The following is a 27,582-nucleotide window of genomic DNA, read 5'->3' as shown; positions in this document are numbered from 1 at the left end:
ACCGAATACTATTTCTAGTCGGTTTAACCGTGTGTTGATTAATCTTTTTGAAGCTAATTTCAATCTATTCCCTTTCGAGTCAAGATCGAACAACAAACATGCAATTAATTGGCCAAATCAAAAGCACGGAAATTACGCAAACATTAATCAATAACATGAAATAATTATGAATTAAACGATCCAACGAATAAACAAAATCACTCGTTTGTCCCTATCGTGGTCCCGATCACAAGAAAACTACTCCATAAATTCAAAACTAAAATCAAATTTAATGTTTGAATTCATGTCTAAAAAAATACGAAAATAAAAGAGAAGAGAAATCTCAATGACGGTGCGCGGATCTTGCGTGTAAATTGCGTTGTCTTGTCCTCTCGTTTTTCCCAGTCGTCGCCGTCTTCAAAAGTTTCAAGCTTGCGCCTTTTTTTTTCTCTCAAAGTCGGCTGCTTCCTGATTTTTTCCACGATTGTTTTGTTCCTTTTTTTTGGTTTTATTCCTTTCCAGATTACGAGCAAATCTTCGCCAAAATCTCGATCTGATATTGCGCACACGGACCCCGTGCCTGCATCCGTAGAGGGGTCCGTGTAGGTACTGGATTTTTTTCTTCTCGAGGATGGCTGACACGGACCCCGTGCAGGGGTCCGTCTGGAGGTCCGTCCACACACTGTAATTTGGATTCTCGGATGGTGAGGGACACGGACCCCGTGTAGGGGTCCGTCGAGGGGTCCGTCGAGGCTCTGTAAATTGTGTCTTGGCAAATGAATGGCACAGGACCTGTCTCCGGGGTCCGTGTCTGGGTCCGTGCTCCAAAACTTTGTGTTTTCTCCTATTTTTCCGGGTATTTCTGATTTGGCGTTGCGAGGCTTGACTTTTCTTTCATTTCTTTGGTTTTCACCCTCTTTGGGTCAAACCTGCAAATAGCCATAATGAAACGAAATAAGCGCAAAACTCGGAATAAAAAATGCCAGATAAGCACGAATACGACAAAATAAGATCCCTAAAATGCTATATAATTCGTGCTTATCAAATCCCCCACACTTAACCCTTGTTCGCCCTCGAACAAATCAGACAAAATAAAGATGAGAAATATCTCAGATTCAGAGCTCAAGTAACATAATCAAAACTTCTCAATTTGTCAAATCCGTTCACCCCCAGTCAAAAGATCACGCTTCGCATATCACAAGATTCGTTTTCGTTGCAATTTAAAAATCTAACAGTCACCAGTAAAGATCAACGGAACAAGATGTGTGTAGTGTGCATGTCAGACTCGTACTCATCAGCAGTTACTTGGTTTTAGGATCACTTCTTTTTGTTTGTTATCGAACCGCCCCATATGCTTGACTTTCATACCCCTCTCTACTAAATGTTGAACGACGATGACTAGGTTAATAGGTCTTTTAAGCTTATAACGTAAGGCCACGGTTCACGGCTACAAAAGAAGGCGTGGGAATCAAAAGTGAGAGAAGATGGAAAATTAATCATGTCGCACATTCACTTAACTTTTGACTCATCACCAACTACTGCATTTTCATCATTTTTAGGGCCCTGTCGTTTCCTTTCTTTCTCATTGTCCATCAACTTTCACCCACAGATTTTTCGGGTGTTTTCAATACTACACACTTTCTTCCCTTTTCTTTTCTTTCTCTTTTTTTTTTTTTTTCTTCAATCTTTTTTTCATGAATAAAGATTCATTGACTCCTTCACACATATTTCTTCAACCCATTGGGGTATTTCAACCATTTCAATGTGTACAGGAAGTTTATTTCTCTCACAAGTGGGTAGGGAAAAGTGTATAGGCTAAACTTCAGGTAGTTGATGTGGGACATTGAATAAATTACGAATGGGGGCTAATCGTGTGTCATAGACACACACCATTCGATTTTTGTAGGCTCGAAAAGGGTTACTAGAGACAATAAATGATGTATCGGTTAGGCTTGAAAGGCTCAAACGGTCCAAAAATCGCCTAAATCATCCCTAAGTCACCATCGTTCGTATTTTCGCTTCGAGGGCTAATCAGACAAGTTCTAGGGTTTGTTGTTCGAATCTCTTTTTTTTTCTTTTTAATTTTTTTTTTTAAGTTCACCTTACACCGATTTACCATTAATGAGCAAAAGTCTGACCACGTGCATAGAATGAAATGTTGATACAGAACTAGTTAATGTCTGACTCTCTCCTTGAAACTACGACTCCTCTCATTCAATACTAGGCGTGAAACGATTTCCCGGGTGATCCAAAATCTAACAAATTAATCAGAATATCAAGTGAAACAGGAGTTCGTTGTCTAAAAAAATCTCATCCTACGTGAAAAGTGCTGTTAAGTGGTGTGCAACGATGTGAAACTAAACTGACCTACCCCCACACTTTGAAATCGACACTGCCCTCAGTGTAAAACAATATATATAAAAAAATGAATGATCAAGACAGTTAAAGCAAAAACACTTCCCTGGACAAAGGTCGAGTAAGTGGTAAAAATGTGGTAGAAATCAGCAACTCCTGAAAAACATGACATCGAATACACAAGGAAACGTAAAAATGAACAGGAAGACCAATCATGCACACAAGTAAAGCCAGCAGAGAATAATCATAAATAAACAAGTCTCAGAACATCAACAACAGCATCGGAAAGTAATAAACAAAACTAGAGAACAATCAAACCCTCCACAAGTCTGAAAAAAAAAAAAATGAAACAACTACTCCTCATCAGATTCTAGCTCCAAGTCCTCTAGCCCGTCAAGTGTGGATCGGTCGCAGGGTGGCGCAAAGATATCAGCGGGAGACGAATGTGTCTGCTGATAATGCTCGATACGAGCCAAACGGCTGCGGATGTCGTCCATGGTATCAAAGATGGCCGAGAAGACCGGACGGATACCTCTCGGTGCACGCTGTCATGGGGGCGCATAATCCTGTGGGCCGGCGCGGGCGTCCAAAGCAGCTTCCTCCTCGACACGGGCTTCCCAGGCGCGCTCGGCAATGGTAGGGGCAGGCACTGGTGGGTCACGAGGGTGAGGAGTGATATGGCTACTCCTGGGGTTCCGATACCACGCACCCTGCCTAAAAATGAAATACATCCCCTGCATGGCCTGTGGTGAAAGCGTCTGTGAGGATGTGGGCAAGAATGAAGGCTCGCCAGTAAGATCAATGCCATGGGCCGCTAAAATCCGGGATATGATGATGGGATACGGGGCATAGGGCTTTTTATTCTTGGTGGGGTCAATGTGTGCGACTGTACGCATATGTGAAAGGATAATGGACGCCACCGGAATAGTAGGAATAGCCCCCAAGCCATTCAGCATCTTATCAATAATGTACAGGTCTATCAGACGGACCTCATTGTTTCCAGCCTTCCGCGGAATTATATTGGCACCAGTGAAATAACAGATCGGTCGATCAAGGAGCGGGAGGTGGGTCGGAAGAACACTGAGACGGGAGCCGGTGGGGTATGTGACGTACCGGAGACGGTGCCGCGCGTCAGGGATCCGGTACGTGCTGTCGGAGTGGAAGAAATCGATCTGGTTGAACACTACCCAAGGGCCATCATTGGGGACGCCCAAAATTAAGGCCAGATAATCACTAGAGATGTCGATGGGGATGCCTTTTACGTAAGTACGGATCGATGTCAACCCGGTCTTGTCTTTCTCTTCAAAATTGGCATAAAATTGCCACACCAGATCAGGGTAGTATGGCCCGGCTATGTCCAACAGGGGTCCCCACCCAAATTTATTAAACTCTGCCCGGAGTGGCACCTCGGCATCGATACGTGGGTGAATAGATCTCTCCACGATGACAGAATTCCCGTGAAGGGCCGAGTACCAGTCGAAGTTCGCCCGACTCGTAAATTTCGAAGCGTCAAAAGATAATCTGGCAGACCCAGACGAGGAGGAAGCAACGCTGCGTGCACGCTTGCCAGTCAACTTGCGAGGAGGCATTTCAATGCTAGCAAATAACCCCAGCAATTCAATATTAAAAATCCAATCTACCAATCCCAACACTTCACCAAAACAGCCACAACGATCCCAGTAACGATATGGCCTTAAAACGAGATCAAAGTGATAACTCAGCAATTCACAAACAAGCACAATTCACAATCGGCGACTCAAAACCCAAGCAATAAACGAACGGACTCGCAATATATTGATCTTTCGTAGTAGCACAAATCCCCAACACTGATAATCGGTAAATTGAGATAAGGGACAGCCACTCTTACCGGAAAACAGAAAATGATGACAGCCCGGTGGTGGTAGGTGGCCGGCGACGGGAGTGTCGGCGGTGTGGGAGCGGTGGTGCGTGTGGAGATGGAAGTGGGGTGGTGAGATGCTCAAAAAGATGCTAGAGTGGGTGATGATGTGAGAGGTGGTGACGGGGGAGGCTCTATGCCGGCGGTGGTGCAAGGGCGGCGACGGGCGTGGTGGTGTGAGAGGTGGTGACGGGAATCGAATTGGGGAATTAGGGATTTGAAGGAGGGTCTGCGCGATTTTATTCTGAGAAGTCGCGAAAATAAGGGACACGGACCCCATGCTGGGGTCCGTGTAGAGGTCCGTATACCTACTGAGTTTCGAGTATTATGAAAGTGACAGACACGGACCCCGTGTAGGGGTCCGGAGCAGGGTCCGTGGACCTACTGTATTTCGGCTTTTTTGGAAGTGGAGAACACGGACCCCGTGTCAGGGTCCGGGATAAGATCCGTGCATACTCGGGAAATTGGCACTTTCGAAGGTTTAAACGCACGGACCCCGTGTAGGGGTCCGGGGCAGGGTCCGTGGACCTACTTTATAAGAAACGGAATTTTCAATCAACTTTTTTTTTTTTGTTACAAGACAGCGCAATTTACACGCAAGATCTGCGCACCGTCATTGAGATTTCTCTTCTCTTTTATTTTCGTATTTTTTTAGACATGAATTCAAACATTAAATTTGATTTTAGTTTTGAATTTATGGAGTAGTTTTTCTTGTGATCGGGATATTGCGCACACGGACCCCGTGCCTGCATCCGGAGAGGGGTCCGTGTAGGTACTGGATTTTTTTCTTCTCGAGGATGGCTGACACGGACCCCGTGCAGGGGTCCGTCTGGAGGACCGTCCACACACTGTAATTTGGATTCTCGGATGGTGAGGGACACGGACCCCGTGTAGGGGTCCGTCGAGGCTCTGTAAATTGTGTCTTGGCAAATGAGCCCCGGACCCCTACACGGGGTCCGTGCGTTTAAACTTTCGAAAGTGCCAATTTCCCGAGTATGCACGGATCTTATCCCTGACCCTGACACGGGGTCCGTGTTCTCCACTTCCAAAAAAGCCGAAATACAGTAGGTCCACGGACCCTGCTCCGGACCCCTACACGGGGTCCGTGTCTGTCACTTTCATAATACTCGAAACTCAGTAGGTATACGGACCTCTACACGGACCCCAGCACGAGGTCCGTGTCCCTTATTTTCGCGACTTCTCAGAATAAAATCGCGCAGACCCTCCTTCAAATCCCTAATTCCCCAATTCGATTCCCGTCACCACCTCTCACACCACCACGCCCGTCGCTGCCCTTGCACCACCGTCGGCATAGAGCCTCCCCCGTCACCACCTCTCACATCATCACCCACTCTAGCATCCTTTTGAGCACCTCACCACCCCACTTCCATCTCCACACGCACCACCGCTCCCACACCGCCGACACTCCCGTCGCCGGCCACCTACCACCACCGGGCTGTCATCATTTTCTGTTTTCCGGTAAGAGTGGCTGTCCCTTATCTCAATTTACCGATTATCAGTGTTGGGGATTTGTGCTACTACGAAAGATCAATATATTGCGAGTCCGTTCGTTTATTGCTTGGGTTTTGAGTAGCCGATTGTGAATTGTGCTTGTTTGTGAATTGCTGAGTTATCACTTTGATCTCGTTTTAAGGCCATATCGTTACTGGGATCGTTGTGGCTGTTTTGGTGAAGTGTTGGGATTGGTAGATTGGATTTTTAATATTGAATTGCTGGGGTTATTTGCTAACATTGAAATGCCTCCTCGCAAGTTGACTGGCAAGCATGCACGCAGCGTTGCTTCCTCCTCGTCTGGGTCTGCCAGATTATCTTTTGACGCTTCGAAATTTACGAGTCGGGCGAACTTCGACTGGTACTCGGCCCTTCACGGGAATTTTGTCATCGTGGAGAGATCTATTCACCCACGTATCGATGCCGAGGTGCCACTCCGGGCAGAGTTTAATAAATTTGGGTGGGGACCCCTGTTGGACATAGCCGGGCCATACTACCCTGATCTGGTGTGGCAATTTTATGCCAATTTTGAAGAGAAAGACAAGACCGGGTTGACATCGATCCGTACTTACGTAAAGGGCGTCCCCATCGACATCTCTAGTGATTATCTGGCCTTAATTTTGGGCGTCCCCAATGATGGCCCTTGGGTAGTGTTCAACCAGATCGATTTCTTCCACTCCGACAGCACGTACCGGATCCCTGACGCGCGGCACCGTCTCCGGTACGTCACATACCCCACCGGCTCCCGTCTCAGTGTTCTTCCGACCCACCTCCCGCTCCTTGATCGACTGATCTGTTATTTCACTGGTGCCAATATAATTCCGCGGAAGGCTGGAAACAATGAGGTCCGTCTGATGGACCTGTACATTATTGATAAGATGCTGAATGGCTTGGGGGCTATTCCTGCTATTCCGGTGGCGTCCATTATCCTTTCACATATGCGTACAGTCGCACACATTGACCCCACCAAGAATAAAAAGCCCTATGCCCCGTATCCCATCATCATATCCCGGATTTTAGCGGCCCATGGCATTGATCTTACTGGCGAGCCTTCATTCTTGCCCACATCCTCACAGACGCTTTCACCACAGGCCATGCAGGGGATGTATTTCATTTTTAGGCAGGGTGCGTGGTATCGGAACCCCAGGAGTAGCCATATCACTCCTCACCCTCGTGACCCACCAGTGCCTGCCCCTACCATTGACGAGCGCGCCTAGGAAGCCCGTGTCGAGGAGGAAGCTGCTTTGGACGCCCGCGCTGGCCCACAGGATTATGCGCCCCCACGACAGCGTGCACCGAGAGGTATCCGTCCGGTCTTCTCGGCCATCTTTGATACCATGGACGACATCCGCACCCGTTTGGCTCGTATCGAGCATTATCAGCAGACACAGTCGTCTACCGCCGATATCTTTGCGCCACCCTACGACCGATCCACACTTGACGGGCTAGAGGACTTGGAGCTAGGATCTGATGAGGAGTAGTTGTTTCATTTTTTTTTTTTTTTTTTTAAATATACGACCCAAACCCAAATGTTATGTCATGCATGTACAATTCTATAACTCTAAAGAGAAAAATTGACACTCAATAAAGCACACAAGATGCAAGAATTGTACAGAAACTTTCCTGGTCCATTTGAGGTTTTGAAACCGATCGCCCTGATAGACTCGCCCACACTTGAGAAATTCCACCGTCAGTAGCGAAATTACCTGCACCACCATTCACTGAGATTAACTTACGAATAATGCGGGAAAAATAAAAGGAAAGTGAATTAGAACAAATAAAATAAACTAAAGCATGAAAGACAAATAAAATTAAACACTGGGTTGCCTCCCAATAAGCGCTAAATTTAGAGTCGATAGCCAGACTGTACTCCCTTGATTTAGTTTGGATCTTGTAGATCCACTGTGGTCGGCTCATCGGGTATGGCACCACCATGATAGACCTTCAGCCTATGTCCATTCACTTTGAAAGCTCAAGTTGCCTCACTAGTGATCTCCACTGTCCCATATGGAAAAACTTGCGTGATGGTGTAAGGCCGGACCACCGTGAACGCAACTTACCTGGCATCAACTTCAGTCGAGAATTGTATAATAGTACATGTTGTCCCACCACAAATTCTCGACCGACAATGTTCTGATCATGCCAGCGTTTGGTTTTCTCTTTGTAAAGCTTGGCATTCTCATAAGCCTCCAACCGAAACTCATCCAATTCATTCAACTGCAGCAATCTATCATCACCTGTGGCTTTAGCATCAAAATTCAAAAATTTAGTCGTCCAGTAAGCCTTATGTTCAAGTTCAACAGGTAGCTGACACGATTTCCCATACAACAATTTAAAAGGAGACATGCCAATGGGGGTTTTGAAAGCAGTGCGGTACGCCCAAAGTGCATCGTCGAGTTTTTTAGACCATTCTTTCCTCGAAGCACCGACAGTCTTCTCAAGAATGCGTTTTAGTTCTCTATTTGAAACCTCGACTTGGCCACTAGTTTGGGGGTGATAAGGTGTTGCCACCTTATGTCGGACCCCATACTTAACCAACAGACTGTCAAACTGACGATTACAAAAATGAGTACCTCCATCGCTAATAATGGCTCTAGGTGTGCCGAAACGTGAGAAAATACTTTTCATAAGAAATTGAACAACAACCCTAGAGTCATTAGTTTTGCATGCAGTAGCCTCTACCCATTTAGACACGTAGTCCACAGCCACCAAAATGTACTTGTTCCCAAAAGATACCGGGAACGGCCCCATGAAATCTATACCCCAAACATCAAATATCTCACATACCAAAATATTATTAAGAGGCATTTCATGTCTTCTAGAGATATTACCTGTGCGCTGACAATTTGAACATTTTGTAACATACTCATGCGCATCCTTAAACAAAGTAGGCCAATAAAAACAAGACTGGAGGACTTTGGACGCAGCTCTAGTTGCTCCAAAATGGCCCCCAGCCGGACCAGCATGACAATGAAACAAAATTTCACTTACCTCTTCTTGGGGGATACATCTACGAATTATACCGTCTGCACATATTCTAAACAAATAAGGGTCCTCCCACAAATAATATTTCAAATCAGAGAAAAATTTCTTCTTTTGCTGGTATGTAAAATGGGGAGGAATGAACTTACTTGATAGATAATTAACAAAATCGGCATACCATGGTAGACTGTTGATCGCAAACAGTTGCTCGTCTGGGAAATCATCGCGAATAATTTCATTACATGTACTTGGATTCTCCAATCGCGAGAGATGGTCTGCAACTTGGTTCTCTGTCCCCTTCCTATCGATGATCTTCAAGTCAAATTCCTGCAACAGAAGAACCCAACGAATTAGTCTTGGCTTTGCGTCCTTTTTAGCCATCAAATATTTTAAGGCTGAATGATCAGTATGCACGACAACTTTGCTCCCTATCAGATACGATCTAAACTTATCAAGAGCAAAAACCACGGCAAGAAGCTCCTTCTCTGTAGTGGCATAGTTCAGTTGGGCAGCGGAAAGTGTCATACTAGCATAGTAGATGACATGAATACATTTATCCCTCTTTTGGCCCAACACTGCCCCTAGAGCGGTGTCGCTTGCGTCACACATCACCTCAAATGGCGACCCCCAATCGGGTGCTATCATCACAGGTGCGGTGATCAACTTCTCCTTCAGGATCTGAAATACCTGCACACACTCAGCAGAAAAATTAAATTTCACATCTTTTATCAGTAAATTGGTCAGTGGCTTAGAAATGCAGGAAAAGTCTTTGATAAACCGTCTATAAAACCCTGCATGTCCTAAAAAACTACGCACTCCTCGGATGTTTGTTGGGGCAGGGAGTTTCTCTATCACTTCAATCTTAGCCTTATCGACCTCAATCCCATTTTCAGAAATTTTGTGCCCCAACACTATCCCCTCTCTCACCATAAAGTGGCATTTTTCCCAGTTCAGCACCAAATTTGCCTCCTCACATCTCTCCAAAACTTTAGACAAATTAATCAAACAAGTATCGAATGAAGAGCCAAATACAGAAAAATCGTCCATAAATATTTCAATGAAATCCTCAATCATATCATGGAAAATTGCCATCATGCATCGTTGGAAGGTTGCTGGTGCATTACATAGACCGAATGACATTCTTTTATATGCAAATGTCCCATAAGGACAAGTAAAAGTGGTTTTCTCCTGATCTTCAGGGTTAATAGGAATTTGCATATAACCTGAATAACCATCCAGGAAACAGTAAAAAGGATGTCCAGCTAACCTTTCCAACATTTGATCAATAAAAGGGAGGGGGAAGTGGTCTTTACGGGTGGCGTCATTAAGTTTTCTATAATCAACGCAAACACGCCACCCTGTAACAGTTCTAGTAGGGATTAATTCATTATTTTCATTCTTGACAACAGTGATCCCACCCTTTTTCGGAACTACTTGCACTGGACTAACCCACCTACTATCAGAAATCGGGTAAATAATACCTGCGTCCAGTAGCTTAATCACCTCTTTCTTTACCACCTCTTGCATAGCTGGGTTCAGTCGTCTTTGAGGTTGGGTAGAAGTCTTGTGGTCAGCCTCCATCAGAATTTTGTGCATGCACATGGATGAACTGATCCCCTTGATGTCTGCAATGCTCCAACCTATTGCTTTGATATTATCTCTCAGAACTCGCAGCAGCTTTTCTTCCTCCAAACCTGTCAAAATAGATGAGACAATTACTGGCAGTTTATCATTGTCAAGCAAAAATAAATATTTCAAATGAGAAGGAAGAGGTTTCATCTCTAAGATTGGGGCTTCTTCAATGGATGACCTTAAAGGTCTTGGGACATGCCCAAGCTCCCCAATCCTAGAGTTTACCGTTCTCGAAATCGGTCTGCCTGCTTCCAGATAAAACATGTATTCCTTAATATCCTCATTCTCCAATTCTCCTGAACATGAATCAGTCAAACAAATCTCCAAAGGGTCTTCATATGGTGCTCCACCAAACTTTACTTGCATTTGGATCATCTGGATGATGCCTGGCTTCAGCTCGAATGAATTTGCCTGAATCGTAGGGCGGATTATACTAGACCCATAACCTTCGAATGCTGGTCGATGAAGCTCCATCAATGTACGGTTATCCTCTTCTCCGGCCATTTCCTCAACTTCTGGTTTACGATCTATTTCAGATTCTGCTTCAGATTCAAATTCCAGAGTCAAGTTGTTGTTCCTTCGGGCTCTACGGATACTGCGGAGAGTGCTTTCAATCTCAAGATCAAGTGGCACTAGATTCCTGACGTCTTGAGCACGGCTCATATAACACGAGCTAACCCCTGAAATCAAAAAATTTAAGTGCACCATTTAAGCTCCAAGAGAGAATAAGTGGAATAAACAAAGGTAATTAAAATGCTAAAGAGAGAATGAAAAATTTTAAACTAAGAGTAAAAGCCTAGTCTCAAACGAATAATTTATCCTAATATCAAATAAATAGTCCCCGGCAACGGCGCCAAAAACTTGACCGACGATTTCGGTTGGGAATAATTCTAGCAAGCGGACTAGGTCAAGTTATAGTAAATGGACGAACAGTCCAAGTATCGATCCCACAGAGACTATTATTTAATTACTAAGATTCGATTATTTTATTTAATCTAGGCAAACAAGAACGAGCGATTGATTATTATTTCGACTAAGTGAATTTTTTAAACGAATTTATTCTAATGTAATAACTAAATTAAATATCAGAGAAGCTTGGAACGTGGGATTTTCAAATTTAAATAGAATGACCGGGAACACACAACGGTAACAAACTCTGAGTAAATTCAAACACTGGAATTATTCGACTAACAATTATTCGAAGTCACGATGTAATTCCCTAATTTAATTATAAATCTATTTCTAGAATTTATAATCCTATTTTCATTTAACAGTCCAATTATTTCTAATTGAATTTAATTAAACAAAAACGCATGCATCAACGATAGAATTACAGCTGTCGCCTAAAATCGCACACTGAAACCGAATACTATTTCTAGTCGGTTTAACCGTGTGTTGATTAATCTTTTTGAAGCTAATTCCAATCTATTCCCTTTCGAGTCAAGATCGAACAACAAACATGCAATTAATTGGCCAAATCAAAAGCACGGAAATTACGCAAATATTAATCAATAACATGAAATAATTATGAATTAAACGATCCAACGAATAAACAAAATCAGTCGTTTGTCCCTATCGTGGTCCCGATCACAAGAATAACTACTCCATAAATTCAAACTAAAATCAAATTTAATGTTTGAATTCATGTCTAAAAAAATACGAAAATAAAAGAGAAGAGAAATCTCAATGACGGTGCGCGGATCTTGCGTGTAAATTGCGCTGTCTTGTCCTCTCGTTTTTCCCAGTCGTCGCCGTCTTCAAAAGTTTCAAGCTTGCGCCTTTTTTTTTCTCTCAAAGTCGGCTGCTTCCTGATTTTCTCCACGATTGTTTTGTTCTTTTTTTTTGGTTTTATTCCTTTCCAGATTACGAGCAAATCTTCGCCAAAATCTCGATCTGATATTGCGCACACGGACCCCGTGCCTGCATCCGGAGAGGGGTCCGTGTAGGTACTGGATTTTTTTCTTCTCGAGGATGGCTGACACGGACCCCGTGCAGGGGTCCGTCTGGAGGTCCGTCCACACACTGTAATTTCGATTCTCGGATGGTGAGGGACACGGACCCCGTGTAGGGGTCCGTCGAGGGTCCGTCGAGGCTCTGTAAATTGTGTCTTGGCAAATGAATGGCACGGACCTGTCTCCGGGGTCCGTGTCTGGGTCCGTGCTCCAAAACTTGTGTTTTCTCCTATTTTTCCTGGTATTTCTGATTTGGCGTTGCGAGGCTTGACTTTTCTTTCATTTCTTTGGTTTTCACCCTCTTTGGGTCAAACCTGCAAATAGCCATAATGAAACGAAATAAGCGCAAAACTCGGAATAAAAAATGCCAGATAAGCACGAATACGACAAAATAAGATCCCTAAAATGCTATATAATTCGTGCTTATCAGTCATCATGACAGTATCCAAAAAAATCCCCAAGAAATCTAATGATTTATCCTGAAAATTTGAAAGTTGGACCTTCTAAAGCTGAGGCATTATTTGTAACAAGAGAAGTAACTGTCGCACGATCAGTGGCTGAAAGACTTTCCCATCCAGAAAATTTTTCTACCTGGGGGAAGTCGGTGACATTTCCATGTAACACTTCGCATGGTGCCATGCCAAGGCTCTAGCACTTTCACCTTCAGGTTTAGTTGATCTTTAACAAGGCTTCCACGGACCTGATGGCATCTGTATACTGGTCATGAAGCAAATTTACAAAATCTAAATTTGCGAAAGGAACAATGGTAACGACAGTTCGAGAAGAACCCCTCTTCAGTTCAATTGGAAATTGGGGAAATCAGAATAGCATCAGGTAAAGACTTTACAGTGAGACATCAGAGCATGCAAAGCCATGATTGTAATAATTGCTTGCAAAAAAAAAAAAACATGAATAGACATGAAAATAATGAATTATTTCCGAATAACTATATATCTGTAACTAGTGTAGTAAATAGTGACGAACAGAGATGCCATGATTAGGTTCTTGACAATAACCCTTAAATAAGTTTGTGCTACAGATGTAACTGACTGAAAGGCCACTCGACATTCCCAACTCATCTGTTTCATTAAGAAATTGTGCACCATCATATGGTCCAGCAGGAGTAACAGGTTTTAAAACTATCTTACCTTATAATTAGGAAGAATGCAAGTAAAAAGGATGATGAGTAATGCACATATATAGAAGATTGGCTAAATCAAACATCAATCTCGTTATTGTTTAACAGGGAAAGTCACAAATACTTAACCTCTCCCTTTGTAATCTTTTGATTGCAGTATCGACAAGTAGCACGGGATGTTGGTGAAACTTCTATGCCACAATGGAGGGCAGGAGAAGCAACGGAATCTGTCTGACCGACACCATCTACGTATTTTCTAATTGTCTGTTGATCTTCCCACCGAAGCAATTCTAAGCCTTCGACATCATCAACCCTGATGTGAATATAAGAAATGTAAAAGAATTTACCATTAGTCCATCAAAGGTTGAATAAAATCCTGTATATGATAGCACTTACGATTTTATCTGTTTTTTTTTCTTCATGATGCAATGAGCATGGTTCCACATCTGGCTCCAAAAACAAACACAAGTGAGGTGGCATCAAACAAGCTAGTTGCTTAATTAAGAACCATTTGAATATCAAGCGAAGGAGTTAAAAAACGTAATGGTTGGTTCCAAAAACCCAAGATATCAAAAAAATCTCGTGTTACACAAGTTCCACACAGGAAACACTAAGAACCTAGAAACCCCAGAGGGCAAACAATGTTTAAATTATGCAAACGACAAGAATGCACCCCAAAAATGACTCGATGGTACAAATGTCAGGAACTAAAGGAGAAACGAACCAGGAAACAAAAAAATGACATCACTGTACTTAGAAAGCCAAAAAAAAATCATTTTTAGATATATGAACAAAAAAAATTACTAAAACTGAGTTAATTACTAAAAGACTAAGAATAGTATATATTGACATCAATACGTCGGTTAACATAAAGTTTCCTTATGGGAGGACTTGAAAGCAACGCATTGCTTCCGATTTATATTTGAGAATTTTAATTTATTGCGAATGGTTTTACAAATTCGATATATTTGAATATAAACAAATTTAAAGTTTAAACAGCAAGAAAATGATTTATCATATCAAAAATCACTTATATATCAAGAAAAATAAACTTTTGGGGCTCTCGAGTTTTTATTCCTGGTGGGTGGTCCACAGTTTGCAGCAATCTGTGGAAAAATTTATTTCCATATCCACTCTTAAAAAAGCTTGATTTTGAGTTATTATCAGTTACCAGATTGGAAAATAATAAAAGGCATTATAATTCAATGAGGTTTTTTCATCTTCCAAAATACTAAAAGCAATTTAGAAATTAAATTTGTTTCCATTTTCCTCAATCGCAGAAGTCTGCATCTTTTCTCTTCCTTGTTACTTAATTTTCCTTCTTGCTGTTTCTTTCAGAGATCCCAAAATAGGCCAGGCCCTCCCTTCAATATATATAAACAATGACAATTTACAGGACGGAAAAATAAGAAATGATAGTGAAAAGAATTACTTTTCTTCATCTGAAAATGTATGCTTGCATTAACTCAGAAGATAACAACATAACATCATATGATGGTTATCTGTTTCCGATTAACTAAAATATGCATACTGCTTTAATGTCTTAATAGGATTGAGATGGAGATCATGTTAAATTTTTTTTTTTACGAATCAATTTTGTGATACATATATTTGATCCGACTCGAAACGTGAAAAAATATTATTTTTTATGCTAAAATTATTACTTTCACTGTAAATAAAAATCGAATGGACCCGTTTCACAAATATAAATATATTCACGAGAAACATATCCTTCATTAATAGCTACAACCATCGGATGCCATTATTATTGAAAATGCCATTATTTCTAAATAAAAAATTCAATTTTTTATTTTTCGATTTAATCCAAAATTTGAAATAATAATAACTTTAAAATGTGATAAATAAAGGTATTTTCCGAATATAAAAAATGAAAACAGCGTTTCTGTAAGGCCCGAGATTTTATTACCGTAATCTGAGATTAACCTGAAATGATTTATAGATTAATCGAGATGATTATAGACAGAACGAATCAGACCGGGAATGCCGCAAGAAAAATTAAAAGAGGTGCAAGAAGGGTCCCCGCGCACATGCACGGTGTCAATGCGCGCACATGCGCGGAGTGTCCAGAAACTTGCGCGCATATGCGCGGCTGGAAGCGCGCACATGCGCGAATGAGATGAGGTGCGAGGCCGAACATCTCGCGCATATGCGCGAGCAACGTCGCGCATATGCGCGAGAAGATTTGCGCAGCAGGTAGCCGGGCCGAACTACCGGCGCATATGCGCGGCTTTGTGCGCGCATATGCGCGCGGCATGCATCATGGAAAATCGACATTTGGTTTCTCTCGTGCAACGTGTATAGTATATATATATATATATATATATATATATATATATATATATGATAAGCAATTCTTCTATCAGAAAGAAAAGAGAAGAAATCGAGAAAAGGGCCGAGGAAGGTTATAGAAAATCCTTACGTCTTTTGTGAGAAATCCGTCCGTCTGCTTTTGAATCTGATTACAGTACTGAGTTCCTGACAACGCAGGCTACAACTGGACGTAAGTTTTGTTACGTTTAGACAAGATTTGAAATTATGATATTTTCAGAATTGAATAAGAATCATATATGATGTTTCTGATATAGTAGACATCGTATAATTGAAGTCAGATTAAAGAACAGACTGTTTCTGTAATTGTTATGATTTTCGGAATCGATTTAAATGAGATTCGATATCAGATTTGTATTATCGTTGAAATTATGAGTTATATCGGTATTGATTATGAGTTCTGGTATTATATCAGTGATGTTGAGATTGACGGGGTTACCGAGACTGTGTTGTTATGCCGTTGAAACATCAACTGATTGATATTTGATCAGATTCAGTATTGATTGAGATTGTATTGTTATGTCATTGATATCAATAAGATTGTGTTTGATTTGAGTATTGATCAGAACAGATTCTGAACTGAGATATATACTGATGTTGTATTTATGTTATTGTCATTACCAGACTGGGTATGGACAGATTGGAATACAAGACCTCGTCTTCGTCAGAACGAGAAGATAAAGGTATAAATAAATGTGGATTCGGGATTGCACAACTCGAGTTAGGTTTGACTTGAGTTTCCCAAAATCACATACTTTATGTTATTGCATTGATATTTGCAATATATCAGATTGATATGTTTTAAGTCTATTGATTGATAGCAGAGCCAGAGATTGAGTCTAGGGCAGAACAGCCTAGCTAGGGCAGAACCGCCGAGTCTTTCTCAAAATCGATAAGACTCTAGACTTACGGTGTATCGATGCGCTTAAATGTAGATCAACGTTTAATGTAGACACTCGATACAGCATACCAAAGTCTAAATTAGATCGGGATCCCTAGATTAGAATGAGAGATGAGTCAAGTCTTAGATATTGAGACTAAAGTTTGATTTCCAGATCCGTATTAATTTATGTTTCGTAGATTACGATTCATGTTTTATTTACAGACTGGTATTGATACATGTTGTTGATTATGCTACATGTGACAAGATATAATTCATGCGTTTATATATGTTTTATATGATTGCATGTATACATTGTTTACACTGGGATATTTATATCTCATCGGAGTTATCCGGCTGTTGTCTTGTTTTGTATGTGTGCATGACAACAGGTGGGGCAGGATCGGGGTCCAGAAGAAGATGAGAGATCAAGATTAGAGTGGTGATTTCGGACTTGGATGTAGATAGGTTTCATTACTAGATCATAATAGTTTAACCTTAGTTTTAAACTAGATGTATGAGGTACAAGATTTGTATTTATTATACTGGTTTGTATAATAGATTGATTCCATTACCTTCCGCAATTACATTTTAAAAAGAAAATTTTTAGACCCTGTTTATCTGAATTTATAATTAGTCCCAATGACGATTAAGAAAATGATTAGCGTCCGGGTCCCCACAGTTTCAGTACAAATTTAGTACCTATTTTGTTGAACTTGATTGTGACAATGGAGTAATGGCTAGAACATTAAAGTAAGTGAAAGTTTAAAAAATTATGTTTTATGTCAAAATTATTATTTTTTGTTGTAGATAAAAATAGAGTTGACTCATCTCACAAATATAAAAGTGTAAAACAATCTTACAAGAAATCTATCATTTATTAATAGCAACAACTACCCCCATGCCATTGTTATTGAAAATTTCATTATTTCTATATCAAAAATTAAGTTTCATATTTTTTCGATTTAATCCAAAATTCGAAACAATAATAAATATAAAATGTGGTGATGGATAATGAAATTGTCCGAATATAAAAATTAAAAGAGTAATGATAGCTTCCGCCCTCTCACATGGGTTGGACCACTTTTTATTTACACAACACAACAAACTTGTACTGAAATAGAAACATTCTCCTTTTAAGTTCACCACCTTTAATTTGTTCTTTTCGGAAATAATAATTAAGACAACTACATAAGATTATACATTAGTTTACACATTATATTTGAAATTACAAAATTCTCTTAAATGTTTTTTTTAAAAAAATTAAAATAAAAAAATGAATAATTTTGTAATTTCATCAAATGCAATGTGTAAAACTCAATTTACATGTCGAATTTTTCTAAATTAAGATCAAATTTTATATCTCACATTGATAATCGTGATTTTTTTTAAAAAATATAATCGGAAATTCCTTTCGAGCACATTGTAAAAGCGTTTTCTTTTATTGCCCAGCAATGAACACGTAATTTCAGTACGACTTTAGTAACCATTTTGTTGAATAGGATTTTGATAATGGGATAATGGCTAGAACATTGAAATAATTGTAAGTGTAAAAAGTTATGTTTTATGTCAAAATTATTTATTTCATTGTAAATAAAAATCGAGTTAACTCTTCTCACAAAAATAAATGTGTAAAACTATCTCACAAGTAACCTATCATTCACTAATAGCTACAACTACTCGATGCCATTATTTCTAAATAAAAAAAATCAAGTTTCTTATTTTTTTGATTTAATCCAAAATTTGAAATAATAATAATTTTGAAATGTGATAAGATAATTATATTGTCCAAATATAAAAAATGAAGAGTAATGATCCGTCCGGCCCGACATAGGTTGGAACACTTTTTGTTACACGACACAACAAACCATTACTAAAATAGAAAAATTACCCTTTTAAGTATACCACCATTCGTTTGTTCTTTTCTTAAATAATAATCAAGACAACAACATACGGGTATACATTAGTTGCACATTATATTTGAAATTACAAAAAAATATCATAAATGTTTTTTTTAAAAAATCAAATAAAAAACATGAATAATTTTGTAATTTCAATTCCAATGTGAACCACAATTTACATATGGAATTTTCCTAAATTAAGATCAAATTTATATCTCACATAGATAATCATGATTTTTTTTCCACAATATCATCGGAACTTCCTTCGGGCACATTGAAAAAGCCTTTTCTTTTATTGCCCTGCAACGAACAAGCAATTCCAGTCTTTTCAGTAAAACATTTGTACCTCTTTTGTTTAAATTGATTGTGACAATGTAGTAATGGTTAGAATATTGAACTAAGTGAAAAGTTTAAAAAATTATGCTTTTCATCATAGATAAAAATCGAGTTGATTTGTCTCACAAATATAAATGTGTAAAACAATTTTACAAGAAATCTATAATTCATTAATAGCTAAAACTACCTCGTACCATTATTATTGAAGATGCCATTATTTCTAAAACAAAAACCGAGTTCCATATTTTTTCGATTTAATATAAAATTTGAAATAATAATAACTTTAAAATGTGATTGATAATGGTATTGTCCGAATATAAAAAATTAAAAGATTAATGACAGCGTCCGGCACCCCACACGGGTTGGACCATTTTTTTGTTACACAATAGTATGCTGTTGTTGAACCACTAAACTTAAATTTCTATTATATAAATTAAATTAGTGTAACGGGGAATACGGTCGAATCTACAAGGAATAGAAGATTTAGTATTTCGAGAAAAGACAATTAAAAAGGGATTTTGTTAAGAACAAAATAAAAATTTAAAACTAAAATTAATAAGAAATAAAAAATTATAAATCTAAACGAGAATTAAATAACAGAGATGAATGATTGACGAATGAGAAAATTCAATCTTACCGAGTTCTGATTCAAGGGGTACTTTTCACTATTCAATTGTATCACTGTTCATCGCCTAACATATTATTTATTCATGCAGTTACAAATAATTAACTTTAAAATTATAAGGATAACCGTTAAAAACCTAGTGTCTTTTTAATTTAATTGACCAAACTCAGCATCCTGTTAAAACTTATCAATAACTAACTGGGCATGATAGCGTTCCATATTAATTAAATATAGCATTTTCGTTTTGTGAAACAGTTAATCCTAAAATTTAACAACCGAGATAGCTGCAATTGATAAATTTGGTTTCGTCGATTTATTTAGATTAAATATGCTATGATCGCACAACATACCTAATCTATCACTAATCATGTACCAATTGTTCATGACAATTACTCAATATCAAATAATTTTGATGGTGATGTGATCCGGGTAAAATGGATGAGCAGGGTCGGGTGCTCCACCGGGTCAAATCAAGAATTTATAGTGTTGTTTAGGAAAATGAGCAAGGTAGATGGCTTCGATCGTGACCTGCAAACAATGAAAGGAACTCGTGAATGGGCGCCGGAAGGGTGTCCGGCGTGACCACTCCGATGCTTAAGTCAGCAGGGTTGTCGAGAGGGAACTTAAAGCAATATGTATGGATGCTTGAGAGTGAAGAAATTTTAGACCTGTAGAATGTCAACGATACCTGCTATTTGAAGAGAAGCTAGGGTTACCTTGATGCGCGTGCTCACCTACTACCTGTACCCTCGGACGTTGACGGCCTGTCGGGTCCCTTTCTATCCGATAGCTTCGTGGGTACTCCAAGAATAAGGGACGTTGACTGCATGTCCAGTTCCTTTCTTCTCCATATTTTCGGGGATACGTTCAGGCGGAAGACGTTGACTTCCCGCCTAGTCGCATTCTGCCTTACAATCTGTAAGATTCTCTAAGTAAGTTACTCGAGTATTGAGCCCTCGGCTTCAGCATGAAAGCCCGGTCCCTAGTTGCTCGGGAGGTAAGTAAATACCCGGTCATGCATGAAGCGCCCAGTCGCGTGGGTAACAATCGTCCTCCCGGTTTCTATAGGGGCTACTCAATGACATTTCCCGGGTCCTCCAGGACCCGAGCCCTTATAGGGGTATCACCACCCATCCCTAAAATAATCGGGCTAGAGTCTCACTCGCTGTCCCGATTGGTGTGAAATAATTCACGGTGTATAATAGCATCGGAGCCTTTAAATATCCCGTAGAAGAGATGTCACGCCTGGATGATTTGTCTCCCGGACCCTAATGAATTGTTATCCAGCCCCTCTGGATGTTGCATTCGTTATAATGAGATGCACCCACAATTAATTCCTACTAGAAAACGCTCCACATCTCGAGAAATGGATAAGTCTGACACCTCGACAACTGTGCACGTCTTTCCCCCTCCCGGCACAATTTCCAAAACTTATCTCAACCGTTCAGGCATCTTGAAGATCAGCGGTCATCATTAATTTGTTCTTATTATAAATAGGGCCTTACCGATCCGTCATCATACCAGCAAAGTGTTGTTAGGAAGATACAATGGCAGGTGCTAGCAATCCCAGCGTCCCTGATCTGGCAGAAGAGTTCATGAATGCATCCTCAGAGAGGCATAAGACGGAAATAGAGGAGGAGGTCTTTCACAAAATTCTCGCCTTCTGGGAGGCACTGCAGGAGTTACAGCTTCTCTACTACTGCGGTGAGGCTAATACTCCTCGGCTTCTAGCGAAATTGGAGAAGTATCGGGAGTATCTAAATATTTCCGAGTTGGGGGATCCTTTTGAAGAGGACCGCATGTACGAACTGATGCTTCGAAAAGAGAGGAACACTCTCAACGATATCACTGACGCCAAGGGCTATGAAGGAAGGGCTACACGAGAAGTGAGACGTTGGATGTTCCTGTGGAAAGCCTTCGTAGAGGAGGCATATTTCGATGTAATTCGAAGTAATTTCGTTAAATAAAATTATCATCCGAGTTTACTGTCTTTTACTATTTTATCTGATGCATATCTCACGGACTGTCTAACTCGACTGACAAGATTAACTACTAATAAGTAACGAACGGAGACGTGAGGATTTCGTACTAATAAAACAAAAAGGGCGCCCGAGCTCCGCATTTCTCGGGTTTACAACAATATGCTGGGACCTCGAATCTCCCGATCTTAAGATAAAATGTCGAGGCCTTAAACCTCCCGGACTTAGAATAATATGCCGGGGCCTCAAACCTCCCGGACTTAGAATGATATGCCGGGGCCTCAAACCTCCCGGACTATTCACGTGGTATCCGGATGATATACAGCTCATCATTAAAACTCTCACCGAATGAGAACGTTCCGTATTCCCAGATGTATCAGTCGGGCGCCTTGGTAACCGTCAATGCCCCTTCACCTTCTTAGCACAATTTTCAAGGAATATCCTGACCGCCCACGTGTTTAGATTCGATGGCTTCGATTAACTTTTTCCTTTGACCCATAGAGGGGACGATTCCGCTGGCTGGGACCCTTGTATTTCCTCCACATTTAAAAACGTTCACCTATAAATAAGGGGGGATAGATGTAAAGTGACTCTCAATTCAAAATGTCGAATTCAAGCGGTTCCAGTGCCTGCAGCAGTACACATGTCCTAGTGACCCCGGAGATGCATCCTCATGTGGAGGAACTGAAGAGGGAAATCGAGGAACATATATGGGCGAAGGTCATGGCCGTGCGGGACAAGGTTCATGACTTGGATTATACATATCGCAATCGCTTGGCCACTACTCGAGCGCAAAGAGCCAGAGCGAGGAAGTATATCCGAGAATTTGTAGTAGACCGGGTGACCGATCTAGTTGACGATGAAGTTCTGCTGCACATGATGCTGTGGAAAGAGTGGCATGCCCTGGACAAGATAATGAAGAATGAATTCTTCATTGACCTCCGCATTCACGAATTAACTAATTGGATAACGGAGTGGCAGGATTCTGTATCTAACATAATGGATCCCATAACTTTTCGCCGCTATTTTATGTAATGGAAATTTTATCGACTTCTATCGCTTTACTCTTCTGCAAATAAATCTTGTGCGAATTTATGCGGACCGAATCAATAGACTTACAGTTATTTGCAATAACCTGATCCCCCCGAACTTAAAATATAATCCCGGGCTATCGAACCTTTTGACTATAACAAGATGCCGGGGTCTCGGATTATTCGGACTTAGAAATCTCCGTCTTGGGTCTCTAGGTTCCCGAGCTATGAAACGAACTTGCCGAGTTCTCCTAAACCTCCCGGCCTATCCACACGTTACTACAACGACACGTGTTCATCTATCCCGACGGCTAGTAATGTTTCGTATTCCGAGGAGATAAAACATCATGACATCTCGATCTGTGTAACTGTCTTTTCGTTCTGCCCGTCGCAACTTTCGAGGCGCATCGAAACCGCACACGCGTTCACTCAATCGACGGTTCCGATCATTCCCCATCTCCTATATATAGCGACCCTAGGTTTTCCCAAAAATCACTTTCAAATCAGCATTCTCGGCGAAGCCCTTGCAAATTCTCTTCTCGCAGTTCCGGCATTCAAAGTTTCCTTACTCCGACGATCTTCCACCGCATTTGTAAGTTTTTTCTTTCCCTTATGTCTAATTCTACTTCTTCTACTTCCGGGGCCAATGCTCGAGGTTCGTCAGGGTATGAATCCGCAGCCCTTCGTTCTGATTCGTCTCCTTCTCCTACTTCTCGTCGCCCTTCTACCCAGACTGTCCAAAAACCTATAATCTTAAAACCCCAATCTTCCTCGAGACCTTCTAAACCTTCTTCTTCGGGCATATCCCGGATCCCAAAAAAGGATAAGGGTAAGGGTAAAGCCCGGGCTTCCGACCACCCTTTAACCGAGGCCCCCGAGATTCCATGGTTCTCTTCTCTGAAAAGCTCCCTGCGACCTGGAGCAGAAAAAGAACTTCGAACCCTAGGGGTCATTCCTTCTTCTTATCCTATTCTTATACCCGGACCTTCTGACCGGGCGAATCAACCCCCCTCGGGTTATATTATCTTTTTTCGAGACCAACTCCGCAACGGTCTTCGATTTCCCATTGCTCCGTTCTACGTCGAGGTTGCCAAATTTTTTGGTGTACCTATCAATCAATTTCATCCCAACTCTTTCCGGATCATGGCTTCGGTTTTTGTTCTCTTCCGTACGCATGATCTGGTAATAAATTTCAAAGTTCTGCATTATTTCTTTATTTGTAGATTAGGAGATAATGCCTTTTCTCTTTCTGCTCGGCTTAATGCCCGCTTTCTTGATGACATCCCTTCCTCTCAAAAGGGGTGGAAAGGAAGATATTTTTTCATTCGTCTCCCGGGTTCTCTTGATTGTTCAACCGAGTTCCTCCCTTCTCTTCCTCAACAGCCAGAACTTCCTCAGGCGTACAAATCTGAAGAATTTTACATCCGAAGCCTCGCCCTGGTAGAGGGTAGAAAGTTTTCTTCCTCCGTCCTTATTGCCCAAGAACAACTGGTTGCTTATCATTTAAGTGCCCGGGTTGAGGACCCGATTGACCAAGTGATTGATGAAGTTGCTAGGCTCGGGCCATCAACCTGGTAACTTTCCTTTACATGTTGTGCGATTGCTCCCTGACTTTGTATTTGCATTTGGATTTTACCCTTGCCTGCTCCTTATGCAGATTTAATGGAAGAGGCTTTTGCCAAAAGATGGGCAGCCGAGAAGGCGGCCAAGGAGAAGAAAAGGGCAGCCCGAAAGGCCGCTGCCGAAAAGAGAGCGGAGGATGTGGCTGCCCGGGCGAAGGAGACGGCCCGGGTGCAATTTGAACTTAAGAGAACGGCGCCTGAATCCAGAGAAGATGATGAGGACCTCCTCCCCCTTAGCCAAAGGCCAAGAAGAGTTACGACCATCCCGGTGGTGACTCTCAGCGAGGATGATCAAGCGGGAGGCCAGGCTTCCTTTCAAGCGATTCAGTCAGACACGCCTCCCCTTATGCGCGATGACCAGGCACCCCTCCAAGAACCTTCACAGGAACCTCTCCAAGGGCCTCTCCCAGAATCCTTCCAGGGGCCTCTCCCAGAATTTTTCCAGGGGCCCTTCCTCCCTTCGCAGCCCAGCGGGTCTGTCTTCTCCACCGAGGGAGCCTCCCGGGTTGGGGCAGACTTCCTCAAGCGAATGCTCCTTCCTACTGACCAGGCCTTCCTGAAGAGCATGCCGCCAACCCCTCGATGCCTGGGTGGCTTGAACAAACTTCTGGCTGTAAGCTTCTTTCTTCCCCTATCTTCTCTCCCATTTTTTTTTTATATGACCTTGCCAACCCTGCCTTCTCTCTGAAAAATAGGGTGCACATATGTTAATGTCAGCCTATGAAGAGGTGTCCTCCTTAGCCAACCACCAGGCTCCCCAACTCCGGGTCTTCCAAGAGACGAACGAGCTTATTCAAGCGGAGCTTGCTCAATTGAAGGGATTCCATTCGGAGACAGTGGCAACCCTTCAAGGCTCTGTGGAGTCTGCTCAGGCGGAGCTGGCCAAAGTCAGGGAGGAATTAAATGAAAGTCACATCAGGGAGGAAACTCTTCAAAGGCATCAATCGATTCTTGATCGCAAGAACGCCTCCCTGATAGATGCCATAGAAGAACAAATGTCCCGGGCTGAAAGAGCCGAGAAGGCTCTAGCCGAGTCTGAGCGTCAAAAAGAGCAACTGCGGACTTCCTTCCTGGAATCCTCAGAATTCAAGGTGGCCGTTGAGGATCGAGCTTATCCTTTCTTTAAGACTGGCTTCAAAAGATGCCTTCAACAATTCCAGGAAGCCGAGCTTATCCCCAAGGATAGAGCCAACTTTCCAGACTTCGGGCTAGCCATTGCATCTCTTGCAGGAGCCGGGGTGGGAGGCAACGAGGGTACATCCGAAGAGGAGGACGGAGAGGAACCGGTAGAGGAGGAGAAACAGGAGGAGTCCGTAGAGGGGGAGGAAGAAGAAAAACCTGGAGAGGGAGAAGCAGGGCAAATAGAGAAGCCGACAGAGGAGGCGAAAGAGCCAGAAAACAGCCCTCTGCTGATATAGAATAGGCTTGTCCTCTTTTCATTTTTAAGTTCACTCCCTGCCTTCGGGCTTTGTAGTAATGGAATATTTTCTTTCCTTTTATCCTTCTTCGCAATATTTACAAAAATTCAGTACTCGTTCCTTATATGATCAGGACATTCTCGTTCTAACAAATCTAACAATTTTCCAAGTGTTGAGAACTAACTAAGATACCAAATCATGTGAACGGGTATTAGCCTTCCGCACTTTAAATGGATATATGTGATGTGAATGCCTGGAACGAAAGGACACTTAACAGGATGTAGTGCTCTGGGTTTATGAGGAGCCAAGGTGCGGAACTTTAAGCCAGGGAACAGGTCCCGGGGCTTTGGAATGGTCGAGGTACGGAGCCCCGAGCCAGGGAGTAGAACCCTGGGCTTATGTAGAACTAAGGTACGGAACCTTAGACCGGGGAACAGGTCCCGGGATTTTGGAATGGTCGAGGTACGGAGCCCCGAGCCGTCGAGGTACGGAGCCCCGAGCCAGGGAGTAGAACCCTGGGCTTATGTAGAACTAAGGTACGGAACCTTAGACCGGGGAACAGGTCCCGGGATTTTGGAATGGTCGAGGTACGGAGCCCCGAGCCAGGGAGTAGAACCCTGGGCTTATGTAGAACTAAGGTACGGAACCTTAGGCCGGGGAACAGGTCCCGGGACTTTGGAATGGTCGAGGTACGGAGCCCCGAGCCAGGGAGTAGAACCCTGGGCTTATGTAGAACTAAGGTACGGAACTTTAGGCCGGGGAACAGGTCCCGGGACTTTGGAATGGTCGAGGTACGGAGCCCCGAGCCAGGGAGTAGAACCCTGGGCTTATGTAGAACTAAGGTACGGAACCTTAGGCCGGGGAACAGGTCCCGGGACTTTGGAATGGTCGAGGTACGGAGCCCCGAGCCATGGAGTAGAACCCTGGGCTTATGTCTCCTCAGTTTTACACAATATCACTTATAGTAGGCAAAAGAATGAGGAAAACGATCCTTTATTATTTCTTCAAAGTGAAAATTACAGCTATACATTGGCTAAGCGTAATATTTCTTCAAATGAAGTACATTCCAAGGTCTCTTAAGAAGTTTACCCTGAGCATCTTCTAGGTAAAAGGATCCTGAACTGACTCTCTTAATGATTTTGTAAGGCCCCTCCCATCGAGCTTCGAGCTTGCCCACGTCCCCAGTTGGATTAACCTTCTTCATCACCAAGTCCCCTATCTGCAAGTCTCGAACTCGGACCTTTTTGTTGTAGGATTTCATGACCCGGTTTCGATATGCCTCCATCCGGATCATGGCTTGGTCCCTCTTTTCTTCTAATAGATCCAGTTCCAATGCACGGCTACCCTCATTGTTGCTCGGGTAAGATTCTACCCGGGCAGATGTTTGACCGATCTCAACAGGAAGGATGGCCTCAGATCCATACACCAAGCTGAATGGAGTTTCTTGGGTAGGTGCCCGAGGAGTAGTCCTGTATGCCCATAGTACGTTGGGTAATTATTCTACCCAGTCCTTCCCTTTGCTTTGCAGTCTGGTCTTTAAAGCCTGCACAATGATTCTGTTTACAACTTCTGTCTGCCCATTGGCCTGAGGGTACGCAACGGAAGTGAAGGACTGGGTGATCTTCATTTCCTGGCACCAAGACGTTATTTCTTTTCCTTGAAACTGTCTCCCATTATCCGAGATCAATCGCCGGGGTATTCCGAAGCGACGTACTATATTCTTCCATAAGAATTTCAAAACCTCTTGCTCGGTGATTTTAGCCAAGGGCTCGGCTTCCACCCATTTGGAGAAGTTATCCACAGCCACCAACAGGAATTTTTTCTGGGCCCGAGCAACTGGCAATGGGCCGACTATATCCATACCCCACTGATCAAAAGGACAAGACGCCCAAATAGGCTTCATAGGAGTGGCTGGGCTGTGCTGAAAGTTGGAATGATGTTGACAGCTTTCACAAGTCCGGACCACTCGAGCTGAATCATGGTGAAGAGTCGGC

At 42.1% G+C, this 27,582-nt stretch overlaps 2 protein-coding genes across 2 annotated transcripts in view; both read right to left on the bottom strand.

The window, feature by feature from the left end:
- Positions 1-27,582, bottom strand: part of LOC140817719 (deoxyhypusine hydroxylase-A-like) — a 73,510-nt gene that overhangs the window by 31,117 nt on the left and 14,811 nt on the right. The window lies entirely within an intron of this gene.
- LOC140817720 (poly [ADP-ribose] polymerase 1-like) overlaps positions 1-27,582 on the bottom strand; it is a 35,273-nt gene that overhangs the window by 1,813 nt on the left and 5,878 nt on the right. The window contains exons 3-5 of the mRNA XM_073177463.1: positions 13,844-13,893; positions 13,577-13,760; positions 12,810-12,900 (exon numbers count right to left, since the gene is read on the bottom strand). Coding sequence (XP_073033564.1) covers positions 12,810-12,900; positions 13,577-13,760; positions 13,844-13,893 — 325 coding nt within the window. The remainder of the gene's footprint in view (positions 1-12,809; positions 12,901-13,576; positions 13,761-13,843; positions 13,894-27,582) is intronic.

The sequence above is a fragment of the Primulina eburnea genome, chromosome 17 (genome assembly GCF_022965805.1).
Source record: "Primulina eburnea isolate SZY01 chromosome 17, ASM2296580v1, whole genome shotgun sequence".
Taxonomy (NCBI): Eukaryota; Viridiplantae; Streptophyta; class Magnoliopsida; order Lamiales; family Gesneriaceae; genus Primulina; species Primulina eburnea.
Note: the sequence above shows the minus strand (reverse complement) of the source record. Positions and strands in the feature narration are given on the sequence as shown.